The 20561-nt window shown below is 46.8% G+C and overlaps 1 protein-coding gene across 1 annotated transcript in view; it reads right to left on the reverse strand.

Annotated features, from left to right (window-relative positions):
• Positions 1-20561, reverse strand: part of NIBAN2 (niban apoptosis regulator 2) — a 95680-nt gene that overhangs the window by 33198 nt on the left and 41921 nt on the right. The window contains exons 2-3 of the mRNA XM_061603687.1: positions 11996-12126; positions 1123-1251 (exon numbers count right to left, since the gene is read on the reverse strand). Of these exons, the coding sequence (XP_061459671.1) occupies positions 1123-1251; positions 11996-12126 (260 nt within the window). The remainder of the gene's footprint in view (positions 1-1122; positions 1252-11995; positions 12127-20561) is intronic.

Raw genomic sequence — 20561 nt, forward strand, 5'->3', positions numbered from 1 at the left:
TTAGGGGGAATTCCAGCAAAACAGAGGCCCTGCAAATCATCAGCGCAGCGTCATCACGTCCGCATTTATATCCCACTTTTCGGCCGTCACAACATTCAGCAACTCATTCGAAACATCCGCCCCTGTTCTCCTAGAATTTAATTTTTACAGGGATATAAGACCCTGATTTATCTCCTCAGTCCTCTTGCTACGCTTGGGGAAGGCAGGAGAATTCTTTCGCTTCAGTTTCCACAGCAGACTCCAACCCTTACGATTCTACAAAAAATGCAGCCAGGTTTCTTGCTTGCAGCCATCAAAACAAGGCCACAATTATTAAAGGGAAAATGAGCTCATCAAAATGTGGTTTTTTAAAACTTATTTCTGATTATTCTGTTAAAAGGCACAATCTGCATTTCCCCCCCCCCTCCGTTAAGGCTGTCTTGAAAACCCTATACTATATTCGGTCTGCAGAGACCAAACAAGCTGAAACTCAGGATGGTTCAGTATTGTCTGCACTGACCGGCAGCAGCTCTCCAGGAGTTCAGACAGGAGTCTCTCCCAGCCCTACCTGGAAATGCCGGGGACTGAACCTGGGATCTTCCACCTGCAAAGCAGATGCTCCGCCACTGATTTGCAACCCTTCTCCATAACAACGGCTGAGATCCAGAGTAAGGAACATAAGGAGCTGGCCTTTTATGGAGTCAGACCATTTAGCTCAGTATTGTCTACACTGACTGGCAGCAGCTTCTCCAGGGTTTCAGGCAGAAGTCTCTCCCAACCCTACCTGGAGATGCCGGGGGTTGAACCTGAAACTTTCTGCATGCAAAGCAGAGGCTCTACCACTGAGTAATTCTTCAGGGCAATCACATCAGCCAAATCAAGTTAGAGAGGGTACAAAGTGTCCTCCTGGAGAAGTTTGCTGTGTTGCACTGAGTGCTGCTACTCATGTTTCAGAGGGCCTACTTGAGCAGCAGCCCTTGGAGAGCGCCTTGAAACACAAGAGGTCTCAAAAAGGTGCTCGGGCCCCTACCTAGAAATCTGCCAGTGGGACGGGCGCCTCTGCCCAAAGTGCCACCCTCCGGCACCTCCCATCAGCAAGCACAATGCACCCTTTGTCAGCCCAAGTTTGTTAACAAACCTCACCAATTTGTTCTCGTAGAGCACCAGCCCATAGTTATGGGGCACGATGCTGTAACGGTTCCTCCACTTCTTGTTTTCTTCCATGTACTGGAAGAGGTTCCCTGAGAAGATGGTGCGATCCTCCAGCGGAACCTAGGCAGAGAGAGAGAGAGAGAGAAAGAAAAATATTGTGGTCTGGGAAAGAAGATGCAGCAAGAAAAACCTGAGATGCATTTCTGCAAAACACCCAGCCCGCCTGACTTGGATCCCAACTGTCCACAGGCCTGCGACAAGTCCTGTCTTTGCCTAGGGTGATCAGGAACACCATGCAGGCGAGCAAACAGGCTGGTGGCGGAGGGGACCATCTTTCCATTCCTACTTTGCTAGTTCATTTACATTTCTATGCTAGGCAAATGAGAAGGAAAAGGCTCTACCACCACAAGCAGCATGGAAGCATAGCAGGCTGGCGGACTCTCTTTTACCAATATGTTCGGTAGAAGGCATTTTTGGGATTATTACCCTAGCTAAGAACCTAGTAGCCTGTGTTTCCTCTCCTCCTCCAGCCTCTTGGCAGGCTAGTGCAAGCATTTGAAGGCCAGCAACTTTTGTAGGATTATTTACATGACTGTTTTAGTTATTAATCAACTTTTTAGTTGATTAATTCAGTAAAGCAGCCCTGTCCTCCAGGCCTGGGAGTTTGTCACTGGATCTGATCTGGGGGTGGGGTGAGAGACTGCTTCAAGGGAAAGGCTGTTCTTTATCAAGACAAACTGAGCCTATATAACTGCATTCTAAGAACAGTAAGCTGAAGAACTAGCACTTGAGCTTGCTTTTCTCCTTCTCCCTCTCTGTTGCTTTTTCCTCACATGCCATGACTTTTTAGACTGTGAGCCTGAGGGTCGGGTCCATCTCAGAACTGATTTCTGTAAGATGCCCCGAGAGCCTATGGGGGCTTTTTTAGGGCATGGGTACAAATGCTGTACATAAACAAACAGATAAATTATTGAAACCTACCTATCAAGTTTAGAAAAACAAATGTTTAAATCTTGAAATCTTGTTGGGTGGCATGGAGGATAATTCCTCCCTGCATGCCATAAAACAGGATAACCCAACAAAGCTGGGACAAAGAAGAGAAAGCACACCTTCATGTTATGCACAATTCACTTATGGAACTCACTGTCACAAGATTTTTGCTGCTGGTTTAGATGGCTTTTTTTAGGAGACAGAGAGGAGGACATAGGAGGAGGGTAGGTCCGCCAGCAGCTATTAACCTAAATGGTGAAATAGAACCTCCTTGTTCAGAGAAAATATACCCCCAAATGCCAGTTTCTGGGGAGCAACACCAAGGGAGGGTTGTTTGCATCATGCCCTGCAAAGGAGACCCTCGACACATCTGGCTGCAAAGCATGGAAGGCCTACCTTGGAGGGCTGTTGCAAGGATGCCTACAAGGTGCTGGGAACACTTGAAAAAGAGGCAAAGTAATTATTATGCTAGGACGCCATCACAATATCCAGGGGCAATGAGTTCCACAGGCTGCCCTTTGGGAAGAGGCATCACTGGCCTCAATCCAGCTGTCTATTCATTTCCGCAGATGATCCTGTATTTTCACATTCCAGTTACACCAGGAACTTAGTGCTTCCTGGCTTTTCTTCCCCTGTAAGCAATTCTCTTTTCATTAAGACACTCTTTAGCAATCCTGAAGATAGTCTTACATCTCAGACCTCCCCATGAGTCAGAAGCGTTCACTTCCTGGGCTGGCTACGGTAACCATGGAGCATAAACAGGAACAAACCCACTCATCACACACGAGCACCGTTAACCATTTGGCAGAGAGCTTGAGTATAATTACTAAGTGACACTTTCAAAAAACAAAAACCCTTTGCAAAAATTAGGGAGAAAGGCTACGGCTGCAATCCTATGCACACTTCCCCAGGAATAAGCCTCACAGAATACAGTGGGACTTACAACTCTTGATTAAACATGCATAGGATGTGGCTGCATGTCAACATTAAATTTGTTGGATTTAATCCCCAAGGTAAAGGCTCATACTCTCCTCCATGTCAATAAAGAGCAGAGAGAAAGAGATTTAAACACACAGATCATCATGAATCCTAAGGGCCGCTGTAGCCTGGATTGTTTGCACGGGTTTGCAAGGAGCAGCACACCGTGACATGAGCACAAACAGTGCATCAAACAAGGCCTTTCCTTCTGCACAGTGGTGACTGGTGCCCCCTGGGAGCGATGGAGCAGAAGGCAGGAAGACCAATAATAGTGGAGCCAGAACCAATGACAGACAGAGCCACACCCTGATTGGTTGTAAGAAGGCAGGCAGGTGGGGATTGGCTGAGGGCAGATGAGATATCACCCCAGTCGCCCTAATGGGCCAACATCCAATGCCTCGTGGCAATGAGGCAAAGTGGGTTTGTGCGTGCGCATGTCACGTGGGACACAGAACTACCCAGTAAAAAGAGAGGCATAGTCAACAACCTCCTTTCCTTGCCAAGGTCAGACAACCACAAGGGTGGGGTACCCAAGGGTGATTATTAAAGCCCAACTGTTTCTTTGCTCTGGGTACCCCACAATAAACAGCATGCCACAGCAAGGACACAGCTTTGAAAAACGCACTCTCGGCTATATCGGTGCTCTTCAGAATTAAAAAAAGGATCTACCTCGTTCTAGAGAGAGGATGGCAGCCAAAATGAGCTGTCCCTTGCAGCTCAGGATTAGAGAGCGGGAGGTTGGATGGAACGGGCTAACTAACAGCTGGTGGAGCGACGTTTCACTTAGGACAACGACAGCAGCCTTAATTCTTCCTTTGCCAATTTGATCCTCAGCCGGTCGCAGCCAGAAGAAACCCCCTTGGAGATGCAAAACGAAGTGACCACTTTGCACAGCGCTGAGAGAAGCGAGGGAATTTGCTCCCACAGGAGGCAGCGATGGCCACCAACTGGAACGGCTTTAAAAGAGGGTTATTTATTTATTTATTCATTTATTTATTTGATTTATATTCCACCCTTCCTCCCAGCAGGGTTAGACAAATTCATGGAGGAGAAGGCTATCACCGGCTACTAATAACGATGGCTATGTTGCGCCTCTGCGATCGGAGTCAATGTGCCCTTGACTATCAGTTGCCGGAAATCACAAGTGAGGAGAGTTGGCCGCTATGAGAACAGGATGCTGGACTAGAGGGGTCTGATTCAGCAGGCTTTTCTTCTGCTCTTAAGGAGTACCAATCACAGGAGCAGGTATTGCACATGTGTGTTCCGCTGGGGGCCCATAGTGCATTAAGACAAACCATGGTTCTGTCCATTGCCATGGCGTTGCAACTCCCTCTTCAGACTGTGCCCAAGTTCATGGTGCATAAGGCTATACATGCTTCCCAGCTGCGATGGCGGTGTCCGCCTTCTACTGTTGGCAGCTTCACAAGACAGTGCTTTGAAGTGGGCTTCATAAGACCCAAAAACCGACCGATTAAGCAGCAGCTTGCCAAGCGCTCCACAAGACCCCTGTGGGCAAAACAGGGCCCCTGATGTCATTGTGACAGTAGGCAATTTGACAGGCGGGTGGCTCTGTGCCCCTGCTGAACTTGGCCCACAAGGGGCCAAGGAGGTAATGATCCCATCTGCTACCCCCATTCTAAAGCCTAGAAAAAGATGACGGCATTTCCCCATTTTTTTTGTCGTGGTCATGTGCAAAACAAACAGACCGCGTGTGTAGAAAAAAAAGCACTTCCCTAGATGATGCACAACAGATATGATGTCCTTGGTAAAGCCTGTATATTTGCCGATGCTTTTTTCTTTGAAGTAGTATCTCGTTTTTAAAAGCTTAAGTTTCCAAAGCTGACCACAAACCATTTTACAGAACCAGCTTGTTTATTGCAACCAAATGAAGTCCAACAGCTGCGCGAAGTTCAACAGCATCGAATAAACATGGGTGTGAATTAAAGCAACAGCAATATAGCATAGAAAACAGACAGTAAAGTGACTTTACAAGCCATCCAAGTGTCCATTAAAAGAAGCTCGAGAAAATAATAATAATAATAATAATAATAATAATAATAATAATAATAATAAAAATGATAATGAAGATGTCTTACTCTAGCACTGAAAATTCACTGGTAAAAGATGTCAGGAGAAGGAGCTCTCGGAACAGCATTCCATAAACAGGAGGCCACCACCAAGAAGGCGCCGCCCTTTCCTAGCCAATCACACTTATCATCAGAAACAGCAGAGGCTGCTGCCCATTGGAACTGGCAGGGCGGAAGGTAGGGAAGCCCACAGTAGACGGAGCCAGAGCCAACGGCAAAAAGAGCTAGAATGAATGACAGGCAGAGCAAACTAATCCTGGCTTTGTCCGCATCCTCCTTCCTGCTGACTTTTACAAAGGCGACACTGAGATCAAGGAAGAGGAGGCTGACAAGCAGGGCAGCCGCTGGACTGGTTGTACCTAAGGAGGCAGGCAGGTGGGGGCTGGCTAAGGGTAGACTCAGTGTCCCATTTGCCCTAATGCACCAGCCTCCACTAAGCAGATCCCTGCAGAAGCCTTTAGAACAAGGACAGGGAACCTTCAGCCCTCCAGATGTTGCTGAGCTAGAACTCCCATCAGCCCCCAGCAAGCCTGGCCATTTGCCAGGCACAATGGGAATCTTGATTCCGCAATATGTAGAGGGCGAAAGCTTTCTCACACCTGCTTTAGAAAAAGGCTTCCAGGTACGGCACAAGAACCGCCCCGCACTGGGGCAACGATTGCCACCACCTGTGCAAAACATCTGGAGGCCTGTCTGCTGCCAGCTCCCTGCCACCCAGCAGCTGGAAGTTATCACAAGACTGGAAGCTCTCTGGGATCCTTCCGGATCAAAAGGTCTAAGACAGACGGCACACTGCATCTGTTTGCATCTGGGAGTCTCTTGCCCCTCAGCAGACAGAGAGAGTTGCAATTAAGCACTTAAGGGTGCTTATCTGCAGCAAAGAAGGGAAGATCAGCTGGAGAGAAACATCACGGCCTCTTCTGGGGGGTGGGGGAAGGAGAGAGAGGTGGAAAGGAATTATTTGGCCAGCAATACAAACTGAACAAGCGTTTGTTTAGCAGCCTCTGGCTTTGATTCAGTCCAGTCACACACACACACGAACAAAAAGAGTTACTGCTGATGTAGGAGAATTTAAAATGTGGTTTGACAGATAAGGCCACCCTTGCAAGTCACTAGCCCACAATGTTTGGCTTGCTTGCTCACTTGCCTGCACATACCAGTGCTAGCCATTTGCCGCACACGAAGCCAGAACAACAAAAGATCCTTACTTTCTAAGGTCGCCTCCGAGACTCTCAGTAGGTTACAGAACAGATGCAAGTGTACACCGCTGGATCGTCACCTTGTAGTGGTGAGTGGGCTTGCGTGTTTCAATGAAGCCTGTGAGCGATGCCGTCGGGAGTCATGTACTCCCAGCAGGGTCACCCATGGTGGTAAGGTCAAGGGAGAGGAACCAGACAAAGAACGATCCAAGAAAGTCCTCAACGGCAGAACAGGCGGAGGATAACAATGTGTACGTTACAACGGCTGTGAAGGTGGATGAAGGCTGCAGCAGATAAAGGACTTCCAGTCGTTATGGTACCCATGCCATTGGATCAAAGCCTTTTTCTGTCAAGTTGGTGTATTGATCGTGGTGCACCGATCTCCCCAAATAAAATGAATTCACGCACAAGCGTCTTCCATAACAAAAGTCCCATGGCGATTGGCAAATGGCGACGAGGGCAAGACTGTGAAATCTAGAAGCTGGTACATCGGAGGTGGATACAGATCCATTGTTAAAGACTATATTTTGGAAGACAATCTTACTCGGTCATGAGTGATTGCCAAGAAGAACACTGGAAATTTAGATTTGCCCAATTAACGTGGATTAAAACGCTCTGTTGCAACCAATCCACTTTAAAAAAAAAAAACGCGGTGTTTTTGCAGTTAGGAAAGTGACAGGGAAATGCATTTAAACCTGTGGGATGAATGAATAATTGACAGAAGGATGCATAAACACCCTGCCCCAAGCAAATCAGGATTAAATCTCCATAAACAGCATTATCTGGACGTGCCAATTTCAATATGGTATAAAAAACATACGGAACATTGATATCTCATGGAAATAACACAATTGAAACTGAAGGTGAAAAGCAGAGGAAAGGAAAGTCCAAGGGGTGGAGACTAACTCTAGTCCATAATCGTTTTAATATGTAACAATTGGAGGGTCAAGTCCGTGGCGCAGAGTGGTAAGCGGTGGTAACGCAGCCAAAAGCTCTGCTCACAGCCGGAGTTTGATTCCAACAGAAGGAGGAAGTCGAATCTCCGGTAAAAGGGGTTGAGGTCCACTCAGCCGTCCATCCATCCGTGGTCGGTGAAATGAGTACCCGGCATATGCTGGGGGGTAAAGAAAGGCCAGGGATGGAACTGGCAATCCCACCCCATATATACGGTCTGCCTAGTAAACGTCGCAAGATGTCACCCTAAGAGTCGGAAACGACTCGCACTACGAGTGCGGGGGCACCTTTACCTTTTTTTTATTCGAGGGTCATGTTACTCTACAGGCTGTTTTTTCAGGATCATTTAAATAATTATAGGGTGATAATGATCATGAAAAATTCACCTTCAGGCCGAGAAAGTCTTGAGCGAGCAGATCTTTTTGGGGCTCTTCCAGATGAGGCTTTTGTCGTGCACTCACCCTGCCCATTCACATAATTTTTCAGAGGGTCCTATTCTTAAATTGCTTCTTTTCTTGAAACAAGCTATCCCATTCCTTAATCCCTATAATTGTCTGTCATTCCTGTAATTGTCTGCCACGTCACCAATTAAAAAGAAGACAATTCCCCCCAAAATCCAGGTGTGTGTGTGTGTGAAGCATAGCAATAGGGGTGGTGATGCCCCCATCCCCCCCCCCAGCTACAGGGCGGAGGCTGGGAGAGACCCCTGCCTGAAGCCTTGGAGAGCTGCTGCCGGTTGGTGTAGGCAATACAGACCTAGATGGACCAAAGGACCTTACTCAGTATAAGGCCGCATCCTGTGTCTGAATTGAGCTAATATCGCCAATTAGGTTGCTATTGCTTCACAGTGAGAAACTTGTTCTAACGAACAACTAAATGGGCGTATATGAGTTATTCGTTACAAAATCATTTTATAGGTCCCCATTCAGGCCTCAAAAGGGCCCCCAAGGCAGTTCACGACATTAAAAAGGAAAATTAAAAACACAAATCAGGAAATCAGAAGGTAATTAAACCGAACAAGGAAACAAAATCCACACCAGGCTAGAATAAAAAGGTCCTTAACACCCCTGCCTAAAAAAAAAAATACAAGGCCCGTTGAATCTCCTTTGGGAAGGGGTTTCTACAAATGGGTGCTGCAATAGAGAAGGCCCTGCCCCACGTCCCAGACAAATGTACCTCTCCTGGTGGCGGGATGTGGAGCAGACGATACTTGCAGTCATCAGGCCGGCTCATACTGAAGGAGGCAGTCATTCAGGTACCCTGGCCCCCAAATGTTTATGGCTTTAGAGGCAATGACCAGCACCTTGAACTGAAATGAACTGGGATCCAGTGCAAATCAAAGAGGGCCAAAATGAGCTGTCCGCTCTCTTGGCTTTGCTAAGAAGCCAAATCCATTAGGCTCCTCCTCCCCATCAATGGTTGCCAAGCAGCCGCCATTCCATCAGGCTGCAGCAGAGGGAAAGGAAGGAAGCTCAGCCACCCCATCGGCTCAGCTGAGAGACCAGCAACTTGAGGCCCCTCCTTGCCTTGACCTGTTTCCCACTCCAGCTGACGGGTTAGGAGAACTTTGTTAATTAGGAAATAAAAGTCCAGGTTTCCTTTTTTCTCCTCTCAATCCTTTTTCGTTTGCGTCATGCCTTTTAAAACATAAGCTCAAACAGTAGAGACTGTCTTGTTACTGATCTCTCTAAAGGGCCCTGGGAGCCCTTTTGGCTGAAGAGTGGGGTACAGATTCTCTAAGTTCGAAAGCAAAAACAACATACGGTTCAAAAAGCCACACCAGAAATTATTCTGCGTCGGGTGCCAGCCGTAGTTTCTAAGGGCAGCCCCCACCTAGAGTGCATTACAGCAGCCTTGCATTTAAAGACAAGCCTGGTAGCCACAGACGACACAGGATCCCATGCAGGCGAGTGGCACAGAAGGGACAGAAGGCTCTGTCCATCTTCTGAGTCCAGCACCGGAACACAGTGGACTGCTGCAGGAAGGTCAGAATCCCCCGTCTCTCCTCTGCCAGTCCCTGGCAAGCAAGTTAAAATTAATAAATGAATAAATGAATGGAGGAAGGAACGAGCGAATGCAGGCTTGTAATTTTTGCTTATTTACAAGGCTGAGTTAGAGTACTCTAACCTGTGCATCGCGGGGGGGACATTTTGGCCCTCCAGATGTGGCTGAACTACAACTCCCATAAGCCCTAGCAAGCATGGCTGGTAGCCAGGGATGATGGGAGTTGTAGTTCAGCAAACATCTGGAGGGCCAAAGGTCCCCTGCATCAGCTGTATATCATGATGACATGTGTCAGTGTCCAGATCCAGGTTAGTTTCTCCCCCCAAAATAAGAATAGAGCCTGTACATTTTGCATCCTATCTCAGTGTCGTGAGCCCTGCGCGGAGCTGGTGGATGGATGAGAACGACGCGGACAAAGCATGTGAGGACTCAGGAGAAGCTCCCACCCTGGACTTTGACACTGCAACCCCAGCAGCTCCAGATCCCCCTGTGGAGACTCAACCGGACCAGCTGGCTATTCCTCAGTCTGACGTTTCCTCTCTCGCAGTCCCTGCACCCGCATCACAGCAGACAGCCCTCCTCCCTCGGAGGGGGAAGACGGGACAGGGAGCGAGGCTCCACCTTCGCCTCGCACCAGGAGGCCTATGAGGCGGGAGATTCAACAGGCGCAGATGAGGCAGAGTCTCCACTCACGTGCGCGTACCTGACAGTGACAGTTGGCGCACGCCCGCCCAGCCTTACTTAAGCCAGGCAAGGGGAAGTGGAATAGTTGCTGAGTCGATGTCTTAAAGCCACGAAGTTGTGCCTAGGTTGCTCTAGAGAGGGATGCTGAGTTCTGAGTAAGCCACAGGTAGATTCATGAAGTGCACTGAACGGACACTTTCCCTTACTACAATCAAAGAAAAAAACCACAGCCCTGACTGAGTCCGAGTTCTTCGAGGTCGGGCAAGACACTCGGCTTCTACAAATGCTGGAGAGTGACTTTAAAAAAAAAAAGAAAACTGAGAATTTGGGGGTTAGAGTTCATCCAGAGAGGCGCCTGAGAGAACGAAGCACATGGAGACATCGGAAGCTGCCTTACACAGAGTCAGACCAAGGATCCATCCGGCTCATCATTGTCTACACTGACTGGCAGCAGCTCTCCAGGGTTTCAGACAGAGGACATTCCCAGCCTTTACCCGGAGGTCAAATTTAGGATATGCTGCATTCAAACCAGACACTCTCCTATTGAGCTACAGCCCTTCCCAGAACAATCTTCTTTTGCCAACAAAACACAGATGTATGCATATATTTACACATTTCCCAGGAGGCTGGCAGGAGTCATATCAGGTAACACCATCCTCTCTCTCCTGCCCGCCCCCCAACCCCCAACCAAAGCAACACTCCCAGAGGCCTGCCTGCCTATCGCCAGCATCTCCCCTCAATTCTCACAAAGCGTGCCAAGGACATGATGGCTCCGGTTTGTTCAGTTTTCCCCCCCTCCTCTCCCAAGTGCTATTTCCAGAAGCCTCCTCGTAAAATTAAACTCGAGGACGCTCCAACATACAATGCCTCATTAACCACTTGGGCAGCCTGCCAGCCGTAGCAAGAGAGAAAAAGGAAAGGGAGAAGCAAACATCAAAAGCTGGTTGTGAAGAAAGCCAACGAGCTAGTGTTTTGTTTTGTTTTTAAGAACTTTCTCGTTGTCGCCATAAGCATCTGCAGAAGGAGCTGGTGTAGGTGGGAAGCAAAATAAAATTGCGGACTAGAATCTTGTACAAACTCACTTGCAAGATGGCTATTTGCTCCTTCAAATTCCATTCAGACCTCTTTGCGCTCTTTCTGTCAGCTGAAAATGAGTTTTTTGTACTTGTTTTCGCCCGAGGGATTGTACACACTTTTATCATGTTGCTTGCTTGCCTGTTCTCTAAACTAAAATGCCCCAAATGCTCACAGTCCTAGTTGCCCTCCTCTGGGGACCTTGTTCTTAAAAAAAGAGCACCCAGAATTAGGGATGGAACCTGCATTTTGGTGCTGGTTCAATTTTCACTCCGTTGAAGTTCCTTCCGGTACCACTTTGTCAGGGATCAATGTTCACTATTTGCTATAAATACCTATTCTTGTTTTCCACAAAAAATCAATATTAATACTGATATTTTTTAAAATATCAATTGTTCCATATATTTTTTTAAAAAAATATATCAATATTTTAAATGAAGTATCAATAGTGATATTTTGAGGGAAATATCAATATTAATATTGCTATTTTTGAGGCAATTTTTTTTAAAAACAGATCTGCTTCAGCCGTGGAAAACCGCTGGAAAAAACCCAGATCAGCGAGGATGAAAAAAAAGCAAATAAATCCTGTGTCAAATGAATTTTGTGAAATTTGAGCACATCCCTAACCAGAACAGGATACAGTATTGCAGGTGCTGTCTGACCAGTACAGAATAGAACAGAACTATTATTCTCACTGTTTTTGTTAATGCAGTCTACAATCATATTAGCTTTTTTTGCAGCAGCATTACACTGCTGGATCGGTGTAGGGGACCTCAAAGTTGATGACCAAATAAAGATGCATGTGCGCCCACCCAACTTCTAAAACCACCATCTTGTTGTGCGCCAACACTGCCTGCAGTTGACCCCTGCCCTGAAATCCATAAGCCCACTTACCTTACGGTGCAATAGCTGAGCCTGGGGTCCACCACTGCCTTCAATCTCATACCGGACGCTGTTGAAGAGAGCAACACCATACTGTTCCTTATAGAACTGGCAAAACTCTGCCAGGACCTTGCCAGTCTTCTCTGCAAGATGAAGAAATAGATACAGATATAATGACAGAAAAACAAATGGAACAACCCTAAAAATGATCCGAGTATTGGCAACAAAAAAGTCTTTTGGAGCTAACCAGATGTTGCTGGATTCCAACTCCCATCAGCTCCAGCCAGCATGGCTAATGGTCAGGGATGATGGATTTTGGAGTTCCACCACATCTGGAAGGCACCACTTTGGCCAACCCTAGCGAGGATTCTCTTCTGCTCACTTCCGTACCTAGCTCAAACACTCCAACCTGGTGTAGATTTTTATATAAGAGGAAAAAAGATATGTCACACTGTCCAACATTTCACGGTGAAAATGGGAACATGCTTGGAACTAGGGATGTGCAAGAATTCTGCCCAATTCGGATTTGGTACAGAATTTTCCATTAATCCGCTTATTTGCAATTGCGAATGTAACAAATTTCCACAGCTATTTTTGAAGACAGACTTGAAACAAAAAAAATCTACCTCTACAACATTGATTGCAAGAATGATAATCAATTGATATTTCCTTTTAAAATATCCACATTTGTTTCAAAATATCCACAATACCTTTAAAAATATCAATTTTAATATCAATATTTTTCTGAGCAAAAAAACACACAGATCATTAATTCCACAACTAGCAGATACATAAAGGAACGTGATTCATTGCCAGCCTGTTAGGTCGACAGGATGCTTGCAAACCGGCACCGGAACACCCCTGATTCTTGTATATCAACAAAATCTCTCTCTCTCTCTCTCTCTCTCTCTCAATCTAATCCAGTGATTCTCAAACGGTGCGCCCAGGCACACTGGTGCGCCCTAAGAGGTGGCTAGGTGTGCCTCAAATATTAAGAAAGTATATTTTAAAAATGAGAAGAAACCCATTTGTATAGGGTAAGTAATCGTTTTCTATAGTTTAAGTTATTTTTATTGATAGTTTAAAATATATTAATATATTTTTTAATTTTGTACACAAAATGCGCCAGAAAATTTTTATGTTTTACAGTGCGCTGCGAACCAAAAAAGTTTGAGAACCACTGATCTAATCTCTCTCTCTCTCTCAATCTAATCTCTCTCTCTCTCATTCTCTCTCTCAATCTCTCTCTCTCACTCACTCACTCACTCACACACACACACACACCCCTTGAGAAAGCAAAAGAAACAAAGATGAGTCAAAACCAGAGACTGCCCTGCACCTTAGTCAGATCCTTATGTCACAGTGAAAAGATGCCTATCCCTGTGCTGTGGCTTGGCCACCTCTTCCGACCGATCATGCAGAGGAGTTGCTGAGTGAGGCCTGAACGCCTCGTGACTTTAAGCAGCTTCCCTGGGTGGGGGAGCAGAGATCAGATATCGCTTAAAAGGCAGCTCTTTTTTAATGCTGGATGAACCTCTTCGTTTTAGCATTTATTTATTTAAACATAAAAATATTTATATACCACCTTTTGGGTTTTTTTTAACAAAATCAAAGCGGTTTACATCAACACAGGACAAAACCATATACAAACTTTCAAGCAGAAACCATCAACTAGCAATCGCAGAAAGCTGTCTCCTCAATTGCCTGTGTAAAAGCCTGGCGACACTGAGACATTTTTAGCAGCAGTTTCAAAGCCAGAATAGGAGGCTGAGCATTCCACAGGGCTGGGGCGATGACACTAAAGGCTCAATTTCTTCTTGTTGTCAAATGAGCCTCGCCAACGCAGGGGATGACCAACGATGCTCCTGCAGATGATCTCAGAGATCGAGCTGGGATTATAAGGGTTCAGGTGGTCCCTAAGATACTCTGGGCCTAGGTTTTCCACAGCTTTGCAAATTAATACAAGGACCTTGAAACTGATGGCCTCCTCCAGCAAAGCGAAACATCCCACCATGACCTAAGGCAAGAAGTTACACAAGCTGAAAGTTCAAAGACTCCCACATTAACTCCAGAACGTTCTTGCCAAAGTTCTGACATCTTTATTGCTCCGAATTAAAAATTGGGCGTACACTTCAGCCTTTTAGCTGGATGGGAGGGGGGAAAGATTTCCTTTCTTTCTTTCCACGCCGTCAGAGAAGTTCAGGGTCTGCTCCGGATTTGGTGGAGGGGAAGGGGCTGGAGGAAGGTGCCAGACGGGCCACTGCCCACTCATTGATCCTTTCCTGCTGGTCCTAATTTGCACCACTGACCAGGAACTACAGGGTGCCCTCCAGACATGCCCACGTGGTGGTTTTGGCTAGCCACTCCCATGTGCCCTGACATCACATTTTTGTTTTTGTTCACCTGATGTCATTGAGAATTGACTGACAGGTGGGAGGACCCGCTCACCTGTCAAAATGGCTCATGGAAAGGGGGTTAGGGAGGTCCGGATCTGGCCAGCTGGCTGGAACCTCTTCCCCAACTCTGTGGTGTTATAAATGCAAAGTTGTGTTTGGGTCCTGGGTGAGAGCCAGGATGGATGGATGGCATCCTGGGTGAGAGCCAGGAGCCTGAGAAGGCGGGCATGTTAAAAGTAGAAGGAAGTGATATGGGTTTTATTTATTAATATTTTGTATTGGTGCAACACTTGTATATGTAATATTGTGTATTTTTGTAACATCTGTTGTTTAAGTTTATTTTGTATTATTTTGTAGAATTATAGGATGATTACTTCTGTATATTTTTGTCATTTCTACGGTTGTAAACTGCCCTGAGTGCAGTGATGTAGAACGGCAGTATACAAATTAAAAATGAAATGAAATGAAAAAATATATAATTTAGTCCCGCCTAGACTGAAGAATTCAGTAGGAATCCCTCTTCATCGCCAGGAGCGACAAGATGCAGAATAGACCAGAGCCTTGAACGCCATTGGCTAGAAAGTTCTCCAACTCAAGCCCCGCAAGAGGATGGGAATCGCGCTGGAGACTTCCCCAGCCGACTGGGCCTCTCAAAGAGAACGGCTGCCGACTCAGGCTAATTCTGCAACATGCAACCCGTTGCCCCCCCTCCCCCCAAAAGGCGATGCCCTTTCTCTTGCCAACTTGGCTTTTAGGGAAGAGATGAAAGAAAAGCTCCTTTCATCCTGCAGGGAGAGATCTTGAGTTTCCTGAGGTTCCGCATTCCTGACAGAAACACCAAATAAAACACTGAAGTGTGTGTGTGGGGGGGGGGGGGTTGTGGAAGTAAAATTTGTGGGTAATTTTTTAAAAAGGTTTTCCCTCATCCAGTTGGTTTCACAGTAGGAATAAACACCAGTGCAGATGTCTCATACAGATAAGGAAACAGAAAGGTGTCTTACACTGAGTCAGACCCATTGGTCCCATCTAGCTCAGTAGTGTCTCCACTGACTGGCAGGGTTTCAGGCAAGCAGGCTGCCCCAGCCGTACCTGGAGATGTCGGGGATTGAACCTGGGACTTTCCACATGCAAAGCATGTGCTTTGTCACAGAATTATTTTCCTTCATCTAAAAGTAAAGTAGATCCTCCGTGGCGCAGAGTGGGAAGCGGCGGTAACGCAGCCGAAGCTCTGCTCACGGCCGGAGTTTGATTCCAACGGAAGGAGGAAGTCGAATCTCCGGTAAAAGGGGTTGAGGTCCACTCAGCCGTCCATCCATCCGTGGTCGGTAAAATGAGTACCCGGCATATGCTGGGGGGTAAAGAAAGGCCGGGGAAGGAACTGACAATCCCACCCCATATATACGGTCTGCCTAGTAAACGTCGCAAGACGTCACCCTAAGAGTCGGAAACGACTCGCACTATAAGTGCGGGGACACCTTTACCTTTAAAAGTAAAGTAAGGCTCCAGTCCTCATGATTCTGCAAAGGAGAGGCTAAAGATCGAAACTGGGACCCTTCTGCATGCAAGGCAGGTGCTCTACCATGGACCTATGGCCCTGAGTGACAATCCTCGCCCGAAGATACAATAAGTACAGGAGCTCCACGGAATAAGAGGATTCTCAGCGTCAAAGGAAGACAGCCACATCTTGGGAGTATCCAGCCAAGCCCAATGCACAGCAATTTCTAGCATATCATAGGGAGGCTACACACTGGCCGTACGAGCTGCAGGTTGCAAAACTGAGGCACCGTATGTGGATGACGAACAGCATAAAAGCCGCCCTGCAAGCATCCACTGTATTATTTCACATACTTTTTCTTCATGACTCATACAGCAGAGGCTTTGTGCATAGTGCTTTGCAAAGTTCAAGGGAGCAGGTCCCTGCCCCAAAGGGCTTACAATATTCCACAGCAGGAATATCATACAAGTCAGTCGTGCCATGCAAATGCATCCACGGGGCTGTGCCCCCATTTTTCTCCCATTTATGCAGCTGAAGGGGATGGTCACACACAGCTAGCATTCCCCAGTTTAAAAAACACTGGATTTTAATAATATGGAATTAGAGCCGCCATCAGGGATTCGGGGTGCTTCCAGATGGGCTGTTTATTTGCACAAAATTTGGTTGTGGTTCCAAACTTTCGAGTGCAATTATCCTGTCGTTTTTCTAATCGCAAATGTCCCAATAAGAAACAGGATTGAAATTGCAATACCTGGGATAATAATTAGGGCTGTGCGCCGGATTCAGCCGAAACCTGAACCTAATTGAACCGATGCAGGCGGATCAGGTCTCCAACAGGGCTGGGTCAAGACAACTCTGGATCACCCGGGGTTGGGTGAGGCTGTCCGGAGCAATCTGAGGCTGTCAGGGGAACGGCCATCGGGCAGGAAGAAGGAAGCTTTGCAAAAAGCAGGATGGGGCTGTTTGCAAGAGGGATTTCAAACAGCCCCGCACTGTGCTTTGGCTGTGTCCGCACATATGCAGTCAAACTGAGCAGGATTGAACCCTCCACTCACCAGCTGGACAGCACAGGGTGTCATTAGGCTGGCGGCAGGGCCTGATTTACCAGTGTGCTTCCCGCAGGGGCCATGATGGGGGAAAGCGGACTCCAGCAGAATTGAATCCTCTGCTCAGCAGCTAGTGAATGGAGGGTCAGCCCTGCTGGCTGCAGGGTGCTCCTCCAGGGCCTTGGGTTGGGTTAGGGTGGGGGATGCGCATGGCCCTAATAACAACCACTAGCTGGCAATGTTGCATAACCTCCATGTGGAGCCTCAGTAAACAGCCAGGTCTAGAAACTTCGCTAGGGATGTTGCGTTCCAAAACGGGAAACAACCCATTCATGTGTGCTCTCAGGTGCCCTTTAGGCTTCAGGTGGCAAAATAGGAAGCCGACCTCACAAACACACTCTCCATACCCTCCTTGAATCCTCCATAGTTTTGCATTAGATGCAACATGAAACCATGGCCTTCTCATGAGTCAGGTTAAAACCACAGTCTGAAGAGGGGTTCCAAAACCACAGCTATGGACAGAACCATGGTTTGTGTTAATGTACTTTCCCCCCCATGCTTGTACTGGAAGGAATGGTGGGACATTATTATTATTATTATTACAATAACAACCTGTCCCTGTAATAATAATAACCCGCCCCAACAACAACAACAACAACCACCTGCCCTAACAACAACCACCATAATAATTACCAGCTGCCCCTGGAATGGGTCCTACTTAACAACATAAGAAAAGGCCGGCTGGATCAGGCCCATCTAGTCCAGCATCCTGTTCTCACAGTGGCCAACCAGATACCCCAGTGGGAAGTCCCTGGATTGACCAGGTCTGATATAAGCACAAGAAGCCACTTTATACTGAGTCAGACCATTGGTCCAGCCAGCTCAGTATTGTCTACACCAGCTGGCAGCAGCTTTCCACGATTTCAGACAGGGTTCTCTCCTAGCCCTACCTGGAGATGCCGGGAATTGAACCTGTCACCTTCTTCACGTAAACAGATGCTCTACCACTGAGCGACTGTCCTTCTGTTGTATATGAGGAAGTTGGCGATTTGCCTTGGCATGATCCACAAAAGAGTAATTCTTCCTGATGCTCTTCGTATCCTATTATCGCACTACTTTTTAAACAACAAACAAGCCAGACAGTCAATTAAGTAATTAGATTATTATTATTATTATTATTATTATTACTGCATACTGACAAACCCTAACAAAAGGCACCTTGTTGAGAATCGTGAAGAGAGGGAACAAACTCTTACATGCAAAATAAAAATTTAAAACAGAGATACGAGAGGAGCTCTAGATCAGGAGGAGGAGACCTTTGGCCCTCCAGACGCTGCAAACCTGAAACTCCCATCAATCCTAGCAAGTGTGGCCAATGACCAGAAACGGTCAGAGGTGCAGTTCAGCAACATCTGAAGGAGGACAAAAGATTTCCCACACCTATTTTTAGGAGCCACCCTATCCTTGTGATTTTAATTTGTTTTAAACTGTTTTAATGTTGAATTTTTAATTGTTGTGCCTCACCCTGGGGCCCAAGGGTGAAGGATGGGCAATTATTATCATTACTACTACTATTACTACAGCATGGTTTAGTGGTTAGAGCAGCCTTTCCCAACCAGTGTGCCTCCAGATGTTGTTGGACCACAACTCCCGTCAGCCTCAGCCAGCATTGCCAATGGTCAGGAAAGATGGGAGTTGTGGTCCAACATCATCTGGAGGCACACTGGTTGGGAAAGGCTGGGTTAGAGCGTTGGATTGGGACCTGGGCAACCAGGTTCAAATCCCTGCTTTTCCATGAAGCTCACCAGGTGACCTTGGCCCAGTCACAGTCCCTCAGCCTCACCTACCTCACAGGATTGTTGTGAGGATAAAATCACGAGGGAGAGGACCATGTTTGTATGCCACCTTGAACAAAAGGCAGGATATAAATGTAATAAATAAATAAATACGACTCTCTGCAACATTCAAACCCCAAAATAATAAAAAAAGGTATTCAAAAAGACAGAAAGAAAACAAGTTCAACATCTGTTAATACTGTAGAAAATGCTGAACTTATTTATTTATTTAAAAGAGGCACTGGCAGATTTTAAATAAACACTCTTGACCTCTGCAGCTGCCTGTGGTTATTGTTCGTAGAAAACCCACAGCAATTTCATGCTGAAAATGCAGAACTGACTGCTAGCTTTCCATATACACCAGATGGGAAAAGAATTATGTGTGTGTGTGTGCACGCACATGAGAGAGAGAGAGAGAGAGAGAGAGAGAGAGAGAATGGTCTACCTTCGAAAAACAGTTGGTTGATGTCACTCCGTCACTCCAGAGAACATTTCAAGGGTCCAGAGAATTAAGCCTGCATCCAATGTTAGTGTTAGTCCTTACTCAGAGTAAACCTACTGAAATTAATGGACAAAAATAACATAGGTCCACTAACTTCAGTGGGTCTACTCTGAGTAAACCTAGTTGCTACTAAGGCCCAGTGATTAAACTCGCAAAGGGAAAAGGTGCAAGATGAAAATGATATACAATCCACTATTAAAACCGGTTTATTCCTCAGATGTTTCTCCCTAGCTGCCTTTAAAGAGCTCAAGGCAACAGACATGGTTCTCATTGTTTCATCCCCACAACAGCCCTGTGAGGTAGGTTAGGCTGAGCGGGAGAGAGTGTTACTGGGGCAAGGCCACTTGATGAGCTTAAGGGCTAAGTGGGGCTTTGAACTCAGGCCGTCTCCCAGTCCTAGTCTGCCACTCTAACCATTACACCACACTGGCAGACTGCAGACCTAGTGGTAGGGAAATCCTGGGAGAAAATGTGCCTTTCCCAAGGTCACTGTTGGTGCTCAATCATACCATAAATGGAGCACATTGCAGATGGTATGTAGCCTTGATAAGGCAGCTTATCTTGCTGGTATACTAATGCACAATTCAATGCCTCTGACGCCATGTTTCCTCTTAAGCATCTCAAGCTGGGGGGGAATGTGCAGTTTATGGGCAGGTCAAAAATCCTAGACTGTTGTGACGCATGGCTTTCAGAGGCTATAAATGGCTACAAGCCATAATGGCTATGTTGTACCTCCGCTGCCGGAGAAAGGCCACATCTGCACGATACATTTAGAGCATGATTATACCACTTTAACTGCCATGGCTTCCCCCAAAGAATCTCAGGAACTGTCATTTGTTAAGGGTGCTGGGAGTTGTTAGGAAGGTCCCCGTCACAGAGCGACAATTCCCAAAGTCCCCTGGGAAGAGGGATTGATTGTTAAACCACCCTGAGGATTGCAATTCTCAATTTTTTGCAAGTCGCTTAGCGACTCTTTTGTAGCAAGCAATGAGTCGATTTAGTAACAAAGAGAATAAATAGGTAAGAGATCAGAAGCAAGATATGCTTCAGGACAGGGCCGGTGCTAAAGGGCACCCAGGTGGGGCCCTAGCCGAGGGCCCCTAGGGCCACAGGGCCCCTTGATAGGGTGGGGGAGGAGTAGCATTCCCCTTCCGTGATCTGCGGCAGGCCAGCTGCTGCGGATTGCAGGAAGGGAGCTTGCAAGCTGCCCGTCCATTCGCTGGCTCCACCTACCTGTCTCTCCTGTCTTTTGGTGGATGATATGAGGAGGGCGTTGGATAGGGGAGAACATACCCTCCTCGTCC

This window comes from Rhineura floridana, chromosome 20 (genome assembly GCF_030035675.1).
Source record: "Rhineura floridana isolate rRhiFlo1 chromosome 20, rRhiFlo1.hap2, whole genome shotgun sequence".
NCBI lineage: Eukaryota > Metazoa > Chordata > Lepidosauria > Squamata > Rhineuridae > Rhineura > Rhineura floridana.